Raw genomic sequence first — 12,411 nt, 5'->3', positions numbered from 1 at the left:
TTTATTTGAAGAGTAAATTTTATTTCAAGGTCAGTTCTATCAACCAAGACTAATACTGCTGCTTATGAAGAAAAATGAGAACAGCAGAAAATCATACACTACACACACAGGAGTGTGCACCACACACTAAGCACACTTGGATACTTATAACAGCTTTGTTACAATCAGCAATACTTCTCTTTCATAGAGAAAAGCATTCACTTAATATACTGAAGACAAAAAGCTACCTGAAATCAACTAGTTACCATGTTTAATTTCTCCCTCCCCTAGACTTCATCTCCGTATGGTGAAGAAAATGCAGCTTATCTTTGCTGAAGTTGCTTCATTCCTTCCTTTTCTTTGTACACTGTAGACCAGAGTAGGGCAGTCGACATCTGCACACGTTTGGAGCTATGCATTTTCCTCCATGCTGACAAGGTAGTTTACATACAGCTGAAATGAGACACCAGACACACAGTATGTCTTCTGCACAGCACAGGATCATTTTTCTTCTTTGTCTCACTGTACTAGCAGAATTGTTCCCTGGAGACTGCACAGGGACTGTATAAATAAAAGCATAATGGAAGAACCAAAAAGCAATGCCTCTCAATTTATGGCCTTGTGGCCTTCACTGGAATACCGCCACAGTACAGCTAGTCTTACTCATGCTCCATTCCCCTTTTAAAATACTATCATTTCCTTTGTTCTTTAAGGCACAGACTATTTTTAGATGGATGCCTCCATGGGAGCAAGGGACCAATCAAAATTTCTGCTGGAACTTGTTTTCAAGACAGTTCTTGGATGGACACATCCATGAGGAAACAGTTACCACATCCTAGCTGCTGCTTACACACGAAACAGTTACCACATCCTAGTTGCTCCTTGCCCTTCTGTTTCCCTACTCCTCTGAAAAAAGAAGGGCAATAGGGAACCGAGCAGGCACTGCTTCAGTTGTCCCCCAGCTACACACCAGTTAAGGAAACAAATGAGAGGGTTTCAATCTCCTTATGAGTGCCCTTGCCAAGAGAGGTCAAACCGGATAGAGATCTATGGAGTTCAGGCACGGTTATTATTCTGACATTAAGAACCTGCACATTTCCACCATTATTGCTGGTGCAGGGAGTGGTACCAAGGATTTCATAGTTTCTCTGCATGTCCCATACTTATCTTTTAATATCATGCTCTATCACAACACACCACTGAATAGAAAGAACAAGCATTTTCCTGATCAAATGGGAACACTGAAATATTTATATGTTAATGTTTGTTTGACAATACACATATTGCAGAACTAATGATAGCCAATTTGGACTCCCAGAGCCACACAAATATTTCATACACGGGAGGACTTAATCCACAGACTTTGCACCCATCCTATCTAGTTCAAAAGCAACATTTAAGTGAGCTGTCTCTCAGTCTCCCAGAGAGCAAACAAAAAGCTTTCCTTTTTTTCAGGCTTGGGATTATTGCCTTTAGCATCAGAGCAGTGCTGCTACTGGCACACAGGCACACGCAGCTTTAGGTAGATTAAAGGTTTTATAATATTCATCTGCTTCTGTGAAGAAAAATTTGGTAAAATGCAAGTGGTTGTTCAGCAGGAATGTCAGTCAGAACTAATCCTCATAAAAGGGTAAGAGAAAGCTGGCTGTAAAAAGCACCTGGAGTTGATTCTCCCAATTTATCCTTGAAGTGAGAAGCAAGTTTCACTTCTCCACATCTATAAAATTCAATGAAGCTTCTAATCCATGTCAGTAGTGTTAGCATTTCTGTAATGGCCATTTTTAGTTCTCTAAACCATGGTCTCAGTTTACACAAAATATTTCTGACATATAATATATACTAAGTAACAAATTTGGTGACAACCAAAACTAAATCTGAAGTTACTTGAAGTGGAAAAGCTCTGTCTTTCTGACCAATGTGAAAAGCCATCTATTCCTTATGCATACACATAAGATCTCCAGTATGCAGAAGAACGTCTCATTTACTACTCTAAAATACTTTTCTAGCAGCTTTGTTAGGCACTGAAGATTTAAACACTGTATTGTATAAATCACATAAGTAGAGAAATGGATACAAGAAAAATGTCAGAAGTTATTTACCTAAGTGACATGCTCCACCAACCCATCCAGCTGGACAGCTACAAATCCCAGGAGCCACACAAGCTCCATTATTCCGACAACCTTGAGGACAAATTGCTAGAAGGAAAGAATGGGTAAGCCAGCAGGATTTATAAAACTGATATAAAAGAATCCTGACAGAATGAAATATTCAGGATGATACGAATCAAAATGGCAAAAAACATTTTCTTCCAGGTCAGATGCTCAACTGGTATTACTCTAAAAGCATTTCCAGGACCACAGGAATGAAAAATAAATGAAAATACACATAGACTGTGCAAGATTTTTTGTTTAAATTTAAAAAATGTACATTTTAGTACAGAATAATTTGTGCTATTTTTTTTGGAATACATACCAATAATGCAGGTCTCTCATTTCTGTTTCAGTGCAATGACATTTCCATAGTTATTAGTCTCTTACACTTTTTAAAATGCTTTTGTCACTGCAGTTACATTTTCATCAATATTTCCTGTATGTAAACACGCAATGTACTACATTGGCATGTCCCATGCCATGATAACAACATCTCTTCATCCTTACTTTATAGCACAATAACGCAAGCATCTTACGTGAGATAAGAGTTTCTTCAACTTTTCTGCCAGGTGAAACACAGGGTTTAGTTTGGTTTAGGTTGTATTTATATATATATATACACACATATATAAATTAAATGAGTAATTCTCAATTCTGCTCTTGAGAATGCAGTGATAGAAAAACTGAGACTACTTCAATGGTGTATCTAGCAAATTATCTTTGTTTTTACTGCTCTCTCATCAGAGTCCATCAGGGTTTGTTTACAGGGCTTAAGGACTATCAGCATTTAAGTGGTACAGATGAGGCGTGTTAGTGTAAATACTCACCCTCTTGGCATCTTGATCCTGTCCAACCAGAAGCACAAAGGCACTTCACAACCCCATTGACAGAGATGCATTCCCCACCATTTTGGCAGCCTCCTTCACAGCTTACTGCAGAAGGACAGCATAGACACTACATTTCAGGAGCAGCAGAGGAAATTGAACAGATATCTTCAAACAGCTGGCTACCATCGACTACTTGTTTTATCATTTCTGCAAAGACTAAGATTTTGACTATTCATAGCAAGACACAGCTCCATCATGTCAGCAATGGTGACAGAACCATGCCAACCCATCACACCGTTAAAATTAAGCACGTGCATAAATGCTTGTTGAGCATTTAACCTGAGAGTACCAACTAACAAGCATGATTATCCTTATGGCACAAAATAGCTGTGCTCCCGCCCAGATAACTGTGAACCAAATGTTCAGCTGCTACACCACTGTAACTACTATCATGCACATTGTTATCGATCTAGCCAAATCACAGCTGATAAATCAGCAACACATGGTCAAGAATTCACATATTTCCTTCCCTGAGAGCTCCTACACATAACAAGAGCAAGAAGAGAAGGGGATATTACTTTGACGAATAAACCTATGACTATAATGCAGCTGAGTGGTGCTTTACCACAGATCAGCTAAGCAAGTTTCCTCATTTCAGAAGTGTTCTACATGTCAAAGCCCTGAAGGACTAATTAATGAAGTATTATTTATACCAGACATATGACTGGTATCAACTGTGTAGTGCACTATCATCTCTGAAATATGGCATAATCACTGTTATGTACAATCAAATGCAGCCTTCCACAAGAATGAATGTAAATGTATACAGCACCTTCACTTTATGGGAGAGAAACTTCTACCCTTCATTATAATGATGGACAGTCAGGATGCCTGCTTGATGCTTCCTAGAAAAAGCTTTAAATCCCTCTTCTACCACAAGTTTTGAGCATGAATTCAGCTAACAGATTTTTGGCACAAAGACTGAATACGCAAGGGCACACAAGTTTACTCTAGCACAGCTAGAAAAGCTATTCAGAGCTGGTTTTTGTATTTCTTTATTGCACAGTGTAAGCTGATGTATTTATTAGCACACTGCTCTTCACAACAAGTTTGCACATCCAGGCTCTGTAAGCCACAATACTGCACCTTACAGGTGACCACAAGCACATCCTTTGCCCCACAGGGAGAACACACAAAACACAAGCAGCACATTTGCTTGGGTAGAGATCCAAGTCTAGCCTATGGTAATAAACCAATTCCCTATTCTGCTTTTTCTGTTCATGTAATATCTATCACATTGCTTCTGATTCAGACTCTTCTGAGAACATAAAGTTTTCCCTTCCATGCAGACCCTACTAACATATGCTTTCAGTTGTTTTTTTTAAGAAATTATATGTGTGTGCATATATATATACACATATATATACACATCCTATTGCTGAAAAAAAACACTGACCATGCTCCAGTTTACCTCGTTGCTGTCAATATTGTAAACTACACAAAATGAATAGTTATTTCTCAATGCATTACACATTATTGTTACACAGATCTTCATGAGAAGACAGTTCCTTATCTTTCTAATTTGTCTATAACATTAACAATTTTGACATTATCACTAGCATTTGAATTCCCATTCAATGTAGTTAACATCCCAGAGCTATAATTTAAGGTTCGGTAAACTTAGACGTCACCGTGCTAAGTAAGCTCAGGTCACACTTTCTTCATGAAATTCCAAAACCCCCATAGACAACCCAATAGCAACAAGGCTTCAGAGAGCTGCAGAAGTGAGTCAAGTTCCAAATCTACATTAGGTTATGTTTCAGGTAAGCTCTGGTAGCTATTTAATGTTAGGAAGGAAATATAACAAAGGCCCATGGAATAAACACCAAGAATAAACAGAGAATCCAGCTTCTGGCTGCTCTGACTGCAGTTAGAAAGAACGCTTAGCAGGTTCTCAGTAGTGACAACAGCCAAACTAGCTAAACAGTGCCTTTTCATGGAGTACTCCTGACAAATTTTCAAGTGATACGCAGAGTTTTTCTGCTGAAAGAAAAACAAGTATTTATTTTCCTTCACTCTCTTGGGATATCCTGCCTACTACGTTGTTTTTCTTTTAAACTGTTTTGAAGTTTGCTTCACCTTTTATCGCAGAACTCAGGAGTTATATCAGTAGTCTGATGAGTTCATAACAAAACAACTTTTTCTTGGATCACCTTTTCCAACCTGTGCATATATTCAGTAAGCTTCACAAAACTGTAAGAATTGGTCTGTTGCTCGTGATCTCTGCCATCTCCCCTTACCCATCAGCAGCACATTGCTACATGTAACTTTAGCAGCTTGCCCTCAGTATTACTATCTTGCAGGTACATAAAAGTTTCAACCACCTAACACAGAAATACATATCTGTACAAATCATCTGATGAAATTAATTAGAAAAAAAAGTCTGCTCTATAGCTAAATAACATTTAAAACACAAAATATTTACACACACATAAACAATGCATTTACAAGGGAGAAAATTCTCTCAATTTCTCTCAAGAAATTCTCAATCAAGAACAAATACATATACTCCACGCTATTATCCTGCAAGCACACGGATCCTATAGGACATACATATTTTGACAGTAAAGTCAGAGGTCTAAGCAATTAAGGTCATTATTTCAAAAAACATTAAGCCTGCACTTGACAAGTCCCAAATCCATTTTGTTTCCAAACTTGAAGTCTTCCCGAGCTATCACTTGTTTGGGTTTTACTCACCCTTATGACAGTATCTACCCCCATAGCCAGGTGGACATCTGCATTTTCCAGGCCTCAGACACTCCCCACCATTTTTGCATTTTGGATAACATGTGGCTGTAAGAAAGACAAACAAAGAAACCTTGGTGAAGCTTACCAAAGCTATTACTTAAGTACCTAAGAAATGTGCATTATTTTAGTCAGTGAGTACTCCGTTTGCCTTCACATTTCCTAAGATACGTTTGTTCTGCCATCCCACACTGCCAGTGAAAAAGTTTCCGTGCACAGAGAAATGCCATCGCTTCCTTCGTCACCTTTTATTTTTTCCCCCTCAGTTGGCCTCTCAAAGACCTGTCTGAAATGACCATTTAGAAATCATCCAAGATAGATGTAACTTCTGTCACAATTAAATCATTTGTTGGGAGAAAAGCATCTGTGGCCATCCTAGATTCCACAACTATTTCATTGCCGACAGCTTGGATATGTTGTGTAAGGCGCAAATAAGAAGCTCAATTTTGCAAATCCTTGCTAGGATTTTCATAAATCATTCCTCAATCACCCCTGGTTTCTAAGAAAACACACATTTATTCACACCCAAATTTTAGGAAGCTATGTGTTTCAGAGGGTCTGATCTGAATTGCCTACAGGTGCAAGATGAGCTCTCTACATGACATTGCTTTGTCTTTTGGCTGGATGAGTGAGAAGTCTGAGACTGATGGAAGAGGAAAAAAGCAAGCACTGAATAACACCACACTGCTTGGTGGCAACATGAGGGCAAATCCAGCTGAAGAATACATTAATATCTGCACAATGAGTATTGCATGTAAATAAAGGATGCAGACATATATGAAAGAAACATTCAGCACTCAGCACTGCATAACTGTTTTACTAGATGCTTTCAGCTCATTGGAAATGCCATAAATTAAAGTATCTCCACCTTAGGAAAATTCAGTTTCTCTCTCTCTTTTTTTTTTTTCTTTCCTTTTTTTTTTTTTTTTTTTTCTCCCAGTTTTATAAGGCTTATTTTATTTATGCTAAAAAAATATACTAATATCGATATCCAAATACCACTGTGGAGTCATACACAGGGCAAGAGAGAAACTCTGCCCTGACGACCTAACAGTTAAATCTGACACCACTTACATGCTTACATGAAGCAAACAGCAAGAGGGAAGAGCTGGTGTTCGACAGAAAGGAACCAAGAGAATAGCAATGAGATCCCAAAAGCACAGCTCTGTGTATTATGCAGTGCTGGAACCCTACGCTATTCTCATCTGCTAACTATTACCATTTGGACAGGCAGATACTTTCCCATATGGTTAGACTAAAGGTTGGAGTAGATGATCTTAGAGGTCTTTTCCAGTCTGAAGGATTCTATGATTCTGTGTATTTATAGAATTTATAGAGCTGAAGACTCTCCATAAGGCAAACACCTTCTAGAAAGCATTTCACTACTGAGCTGGGACAGCGTGAGGGAGCGTGAGAGTCCTGAAATCTGCAGCCTACAAACTGCACATCTTTTCCTTATGCTTGTTTTATGCTTTGCCAAAATATCAGCAACTGCTCTTTAACTTCCCAGAATAAGCAAGACTGTATATATGGAAGGAATTGGATCCACAGCTTCTCACTAAAATAAAAATTACACCAAAAACACCCTGAAATATTTTGCAATATCCCAGTGTCCAGTAAGCTCTTGGGACAGAGAGAACCTGCCACCACAAGGTGCTTGCCTGGCATATCGCTGCAATCCCACGTGGAGCAAGAAGGCTAAGCAGTAAATCTCTTTTCTGAGCAACCCACTCAACCAGAGAGAATTGCACTAGGAGAAGTTTAACTCAACTTTTTCCCTTTGTTATGTCCATGTTTTGCAATTCCACAGGTTATGTTATTTCACAGCCCACACTGAACAAGGATCTATGTATGTTATTAGATTCATTTAGCTTGCAACCACAAATTCCAGTAACAGTTTGAAGACCATCTATTAAAAAAAAATATAATAACTTTTTTTTTTTCCTAAATATTGGATTATTTCTTTTTAAATGATAGAACAGATTTTCTCCTTTCCATCTGTATTATCTCAACAGCCAGGGAAGACTAGAGACATCACAAACACTTTTTTGTTGCTCCACTATTTCAAAGCCATGATATTCATATAAAAAACACGACATAACCCTACCATGCATACACAGATTTAGATGGACAGTGTCCCATTTTTAATTTCTGATTTCTGTGAGTGAGAAGATAAAAAGTTAATTTAGTGGGTTTCTTGACAGAACAAGGGATGAGGTCTCATTTCTTCTTCATTTTTTTTTTTTTTTCCCCTGCATTGATGACTTTATCAGAGAAAGCAGTGGTTCCCTTAATACCAGGTCATTCACCACTCTAGCTCATAAACAGACCTGCATTTCTGATGATCTTCCACACCTCCACTAAAACCAAACAGGGCTAGGGTCCAACATTTGTCTGGACAAAGCTCTCACAGCACTGCTACTCATCCCCACTATGCAGCGTGTTCTCAGTGTGTTACCGGGCACTGTAACCCACCGCTTGGTAACCCAGGTTCTCAATAAACCAGCGCTCCTCAAGTGACTGCAGTACAGGGTGAAATTTTCAGCACCTGTAACAGAAGTCGCTCAGGACACCCCCTAACACGTCCCATTTCAAAGTTTAGAAGAATGACATTTTAGATGAAGTGCACTGAGAACTAGGAGAAATACAATACAAAATGCATTACCTCTTCCTACAGGACAAGACATAAGGCAACACAGTTTCTGCTGATACTGACCAGGTTTTAGCAATTATTAGCCACAGGGCTCCAGAGCTCAACTTTTGAAGAAGACAATTAGAAATTGGGAACACTACACTAAATAGGGTTCAGATTGAAACTCCTCTCACTTGCATTTTGTACATCAAGCAATGCTTTCAGAAATACATCTCCCCTTAGAGACCACCAGGAACAAGTTTTTCCGTTCCTTCCAACTTAACCACCACTGAAACAGGGTGTGCAAGTGACTCTGTGAGTCGGGTTATATCTAGGAAATAAGCTCCTGTATTTTGATACACAGTGTACTCTGAACAAACGAGGGACCCAGCAAACAACCTGCTTCCTACACACATTTTTACCTTTTCCTCAGCACTCATCTCACTGACCCCACCTAGCAGCACCACCTAACATTGCTCAGGTCCAGACAGCAGCCAGCCCTCCAAAGGCATCACCCCTTGCCCAGGGGGGTTTACACTCACTGAGAAAACGGCAAAGGGATGCCAATGCAGAACCTTATTCATCAAACAGGCATTTAAAGGCTCTTCAGACGATAAAACGCGACCCGCTGACGGCACCATCATTCCACACCCAAGTGAGCATCTTCACCCACCTGCTGACCGCCGGCTGCGCTCTCAGCACCGTTCCCCTCACCCTGCCTCCATCCACCCCACATCACCCCCCTCCTGCCCCACACCCGCACCCCATCCCCATCCCGTTACCGTGCTGGCAGAGCTCGCCCTCGTAGCCCTTGGAGCAGAGGCAGGTGCCGTTGCCGAGGCACAGCCCGCCGTGCAGGCAGCGAGGGCTGCAGGCCGCCGCCGTGCCCCAGCCCCAGGGCATGGCAGCCCCCCGGCCGGGCTGGGCATCGCCGCCGCCGCCCCACAGCCCCCACAGGGCCAGCCACAGCACCAGCCGCCGGGGGACCCCCCCGCCGCCATCACCGCAGCCACCACCGCCCCCGGCCCGCCGCGCCATGGCCCGGCAGCTCGCCGCCGGCCCGCTGCGCTCCGCTCCCCGCCGCTCCCGCTCACTCCCCTTTCTCCCCCCGCTCATGCACGCCCCCCTCGTTTCCCCCCCCCCCCCCCCCCACCTCAGTTTTCTCCTCCTCCTCCTCACCCTTTCACCCCAGCCGGTCTCACGCACCCCTCACGGGTAGCTGGTGGTGTGGGGCAGAGGCCGGGCCCCACTGCTGGGGAGATAAACGACCCCCAGATGGCCCCACATAGTACCAGTCCTGCTGGCACAGGGCTCCCTTGGCACCTCCTGGGCTTCCTAAGCAAGCAGGGATGAGGTCTCACACCCCTACGCTTTGGGACAGTACAAGTGTAAAAACCCATGGCTTGATGGAATTCTTTCAAACCAGAGAGGATTGTTAAAGCAGAGACCTGACTGCAGAATATCACCCAGTGCTCGTGAAGCTAGATGGCCAATACTAAATCATAAAATCATTAAGGTTGGAAAAGACCTCCAAGATCATCTGGTCCAACCATCCCCCTACCACCAATATCACCCACTGAACCACATCCCTAAGTACCAGGTCCAGCCCTTCCTTGAACACCACCAGGGATGGTGACTCCACCACCTCTGTGGGCAACCCATTCCAGTGCCTGACTGCTCTTTCTGAGAAGAAACATCTAATTCCCAACCTGAACCTCCCCTGGCACAACTTGAGGCCATTCCCTCTAGCCCTATCACTAGTTACCTGTGAGAAGAGGCCAACCCCTAGGTCCCCACAGCTTCCTTTATATACCCATATTTTGAAAGAGATGCACAGCCATCAAATAAAGAGTTTAATGACTGAGCAACTAGCAGGTGGTCATTTAGCTGGACTAAGCTGCGTGCAGTTCAGGTGAGCCCATCTTACCATGAACCATGCCTTTTTTTGACCATTGCACCTGTTCTCAGGATGGCATCTGTAAGCTGTAGCTACAGCTCTTGTAATATGACTGATCTTCCCACCTCTTTTAGTCTAGAAACTCTAACTTCTACTCATCATCTTGAAAGTCAGTATCAGACATGGATATTATGACAGTATTTGAAAGGGAATTTGAGGGAGGAAGAGGGCTGAGTTATTAAACTCACTGCCATTTTGCAGATGGGAAAACAGAAGGAAAATGAGTTTCAAGCTGCTTCCTCAACCAACATGCAGTCTCTGGCAATGTATTGTTTGGATAAAATTCTGTGAAAAAAAAAAAATCAAACAGCAATATTTCAAATATTTATCTTCAGTTGCAAGAACATGGGGGAAAAAAAAAAAAAAAAAACAAAACACAAATGATCAAAAAGCTATTTTTTCCCCTCATTATTCCAATCTTTCATGAGTGCATCCTATCACTTTAAGTAGTTCCCAGGGAAAGCAAATACTTTCAATGCCAAGATCGAGCCCAAGGAAATTTTTTCAGGGGAGCTTTATTGACTAATAGCAATAAAAGGATAGTAAAAACACTTATACAAATTGTGTACAGAAAAGTGAAATAAACCTCATGCATCTTGAAGAACTAGAGAAAAATAAACAAGCTTTACTTAACTAGTGAGATTTGACTTCAAACTAGTTTTGCGACTGGCATAAAACAACAGGACTTGTTGCCTAGGTGGATGAGTGGTACAATCCGATAAGTGAGTTCACTTTAATTAGAAACTAAAGTTTGTGTAATTGCTTGAAAGAATAAAAGAAAAAAAAAAATCCTTTTTCTGTTGGAAAACTGGATTTCATCCCTGTATTTGGAACATACAGTTCCTAGAAGGATTAAAATACAAGGCAAGTCTGCTGCTAATAGGATAGTGTGCTGTCTGGCTTTTTGCAAAAACTAAGGTGAGTGTAATATGATCTTTACAAGACCGTATTTAGCTTTTCAAGGAACAAAGTGACATGTTAAATGATTAAACAAGAGAAGCCTGTAAGTGCAATACTGAATAACTGCCTAAAATGGGCACAATTCTCCTCTTGCTTGTACCCAGGCAACCATAGCAACTTTTAGATGATACCAATACACATACAATTAGATTCATCCTGTGCAGTGAAAGTTGCAAACACCCCTTGCCATAACGATGCTGCAGGAAAAAACAAACAAACAAAAAAAACCAAAACACAGCGATTTATTTGCTTGTACATAAGTTAGAAAATTAACAGAATATGACATCTAGAATAAAAAATGTCAAAATCTTGTTCATATTACAGTTCCACTTGTGTTGCAGAGGGTCTCCTGTTCACTGTTCCCTGTACACTGTTCCCTGTACACTGTTTCCTCTTAAAAGCATGAATGTAATTGGATTGCGTAGTTACAGCACTCTTGGTAAAATTACTTGCTAGAAATATATTGGGGAATAAATTCTTCTCAAAAGGAATAGCTTTGTTTATGCCAGCCTCGCAACAACAAAAAGATACAGAAAGAATGCAGACATTGACTCTGGGCTATATTGTTCCTTGGGTACATCACAATTTTACACTTCCTTAAGTTTTGCCAATAATTTTGACCATATTGAGTTCTTCACATAATTATTTTTCTATTTCTGAATTTTCTCCATATGACAGTTTAGCGTGTAAGCATGCATTTCTGATATCAATGCCTAGCAACAATTATTTCACACAGAATTCTTTTCGTGTTTTAATGACTATTCTTCATTATGCATGTAGGGAGTCTGACTTTTAAAGTACTATTTATTTTCAATCCCATATCCCATCTACCCTATTCCAAAAAGATGACTTCTGATGGCTCAGATTAATTAAGAGTCTTCCCTCCAACTTCCCTTTTCCTTTTTTTTTTCCACCTCTCTCTCCAGGTTTCCTTTGAGGATCTTAAGATAATTAATACAAAAGAAAATATATCGCATTTTGAAATATGGTAAGTACCCCTTCAGCAGAGCTAATTAAATGCAAAGACTATACTAAATAAGCTTGCCCAGGTGTTTCATTGAATGAAATAAATTTGTTTAAACATTATCTTCTGTAGGAAGG

At 40.7% G+C, this 12,411-nt stretch overlaps 1 protein-coding gene across 1 annotated transcript; it reads right to left on the bottom strand.

The window, feature by feature from the left end:
* On the bottom strand, window positions 1-9,370 carry LOC311431973 (uncharacterized protein). The gene is made up of 5 exons (XM_084510014.1): window positions 9,176-9,370; window positions 5,714-5,809; window positions 2,957-3,061; window positions 2,079-2,174; window positions 1-432 (listed from the first exon to the last, which is right to left on the bottom strand). Exons 1-5 carry the CDS (start codon window positions 9,294-9,296, stop codon window positions 323-325), a joined length of 528 nt encoding a protein of 175 aa, XP_084366140.1. The 5' UTR covers window positions 9,297-9,370; the 3' UTR covers window positions 1-322.
* Between the last annotated feature and the right edge of the window lie 3,041 nt (window positions 9,371-12,411).

This window comes from Aythya ferina (genome assembly GCF_964211825.1).
Source record: "Aythya ferina genome assembly, chromosome: 2".
Taxonomy (NCBI): Eukaryota; Metazoa; Chordata; class Aves; order Anseriformes; family Anatidae; genus Aythya; species Aythya ferina.
The sequence above is the reverse complement of the archived record's forward strand: the minus strand, read 5'-3'. Positions and strand labels throughout refer to the sequence as shown.

Coding starts and splice junctions, on each gene's coding strand:
- LOC311431973 (XM_084510014.1), bottom strand. CDS start 9,296: ATGCCCTGGGGCTGGGGCACGGCGGCGGCCTGCAGCCCTCGCTGCCTG. Junction 3,062..5,713: donor GGGTAGATACTGTCATAAGG/GTGAGTAAAACC, acceptor GTCCTTCTGCAG/TAAGCTGTGAAGGAGGCTGC. Junction 433..2,078: donor TGGTGGAGCATGTCACTTAG/GTAAATAACTTC, acceptor GTCTCATTTCAG/CTGTATGTAAACTACCTTGT.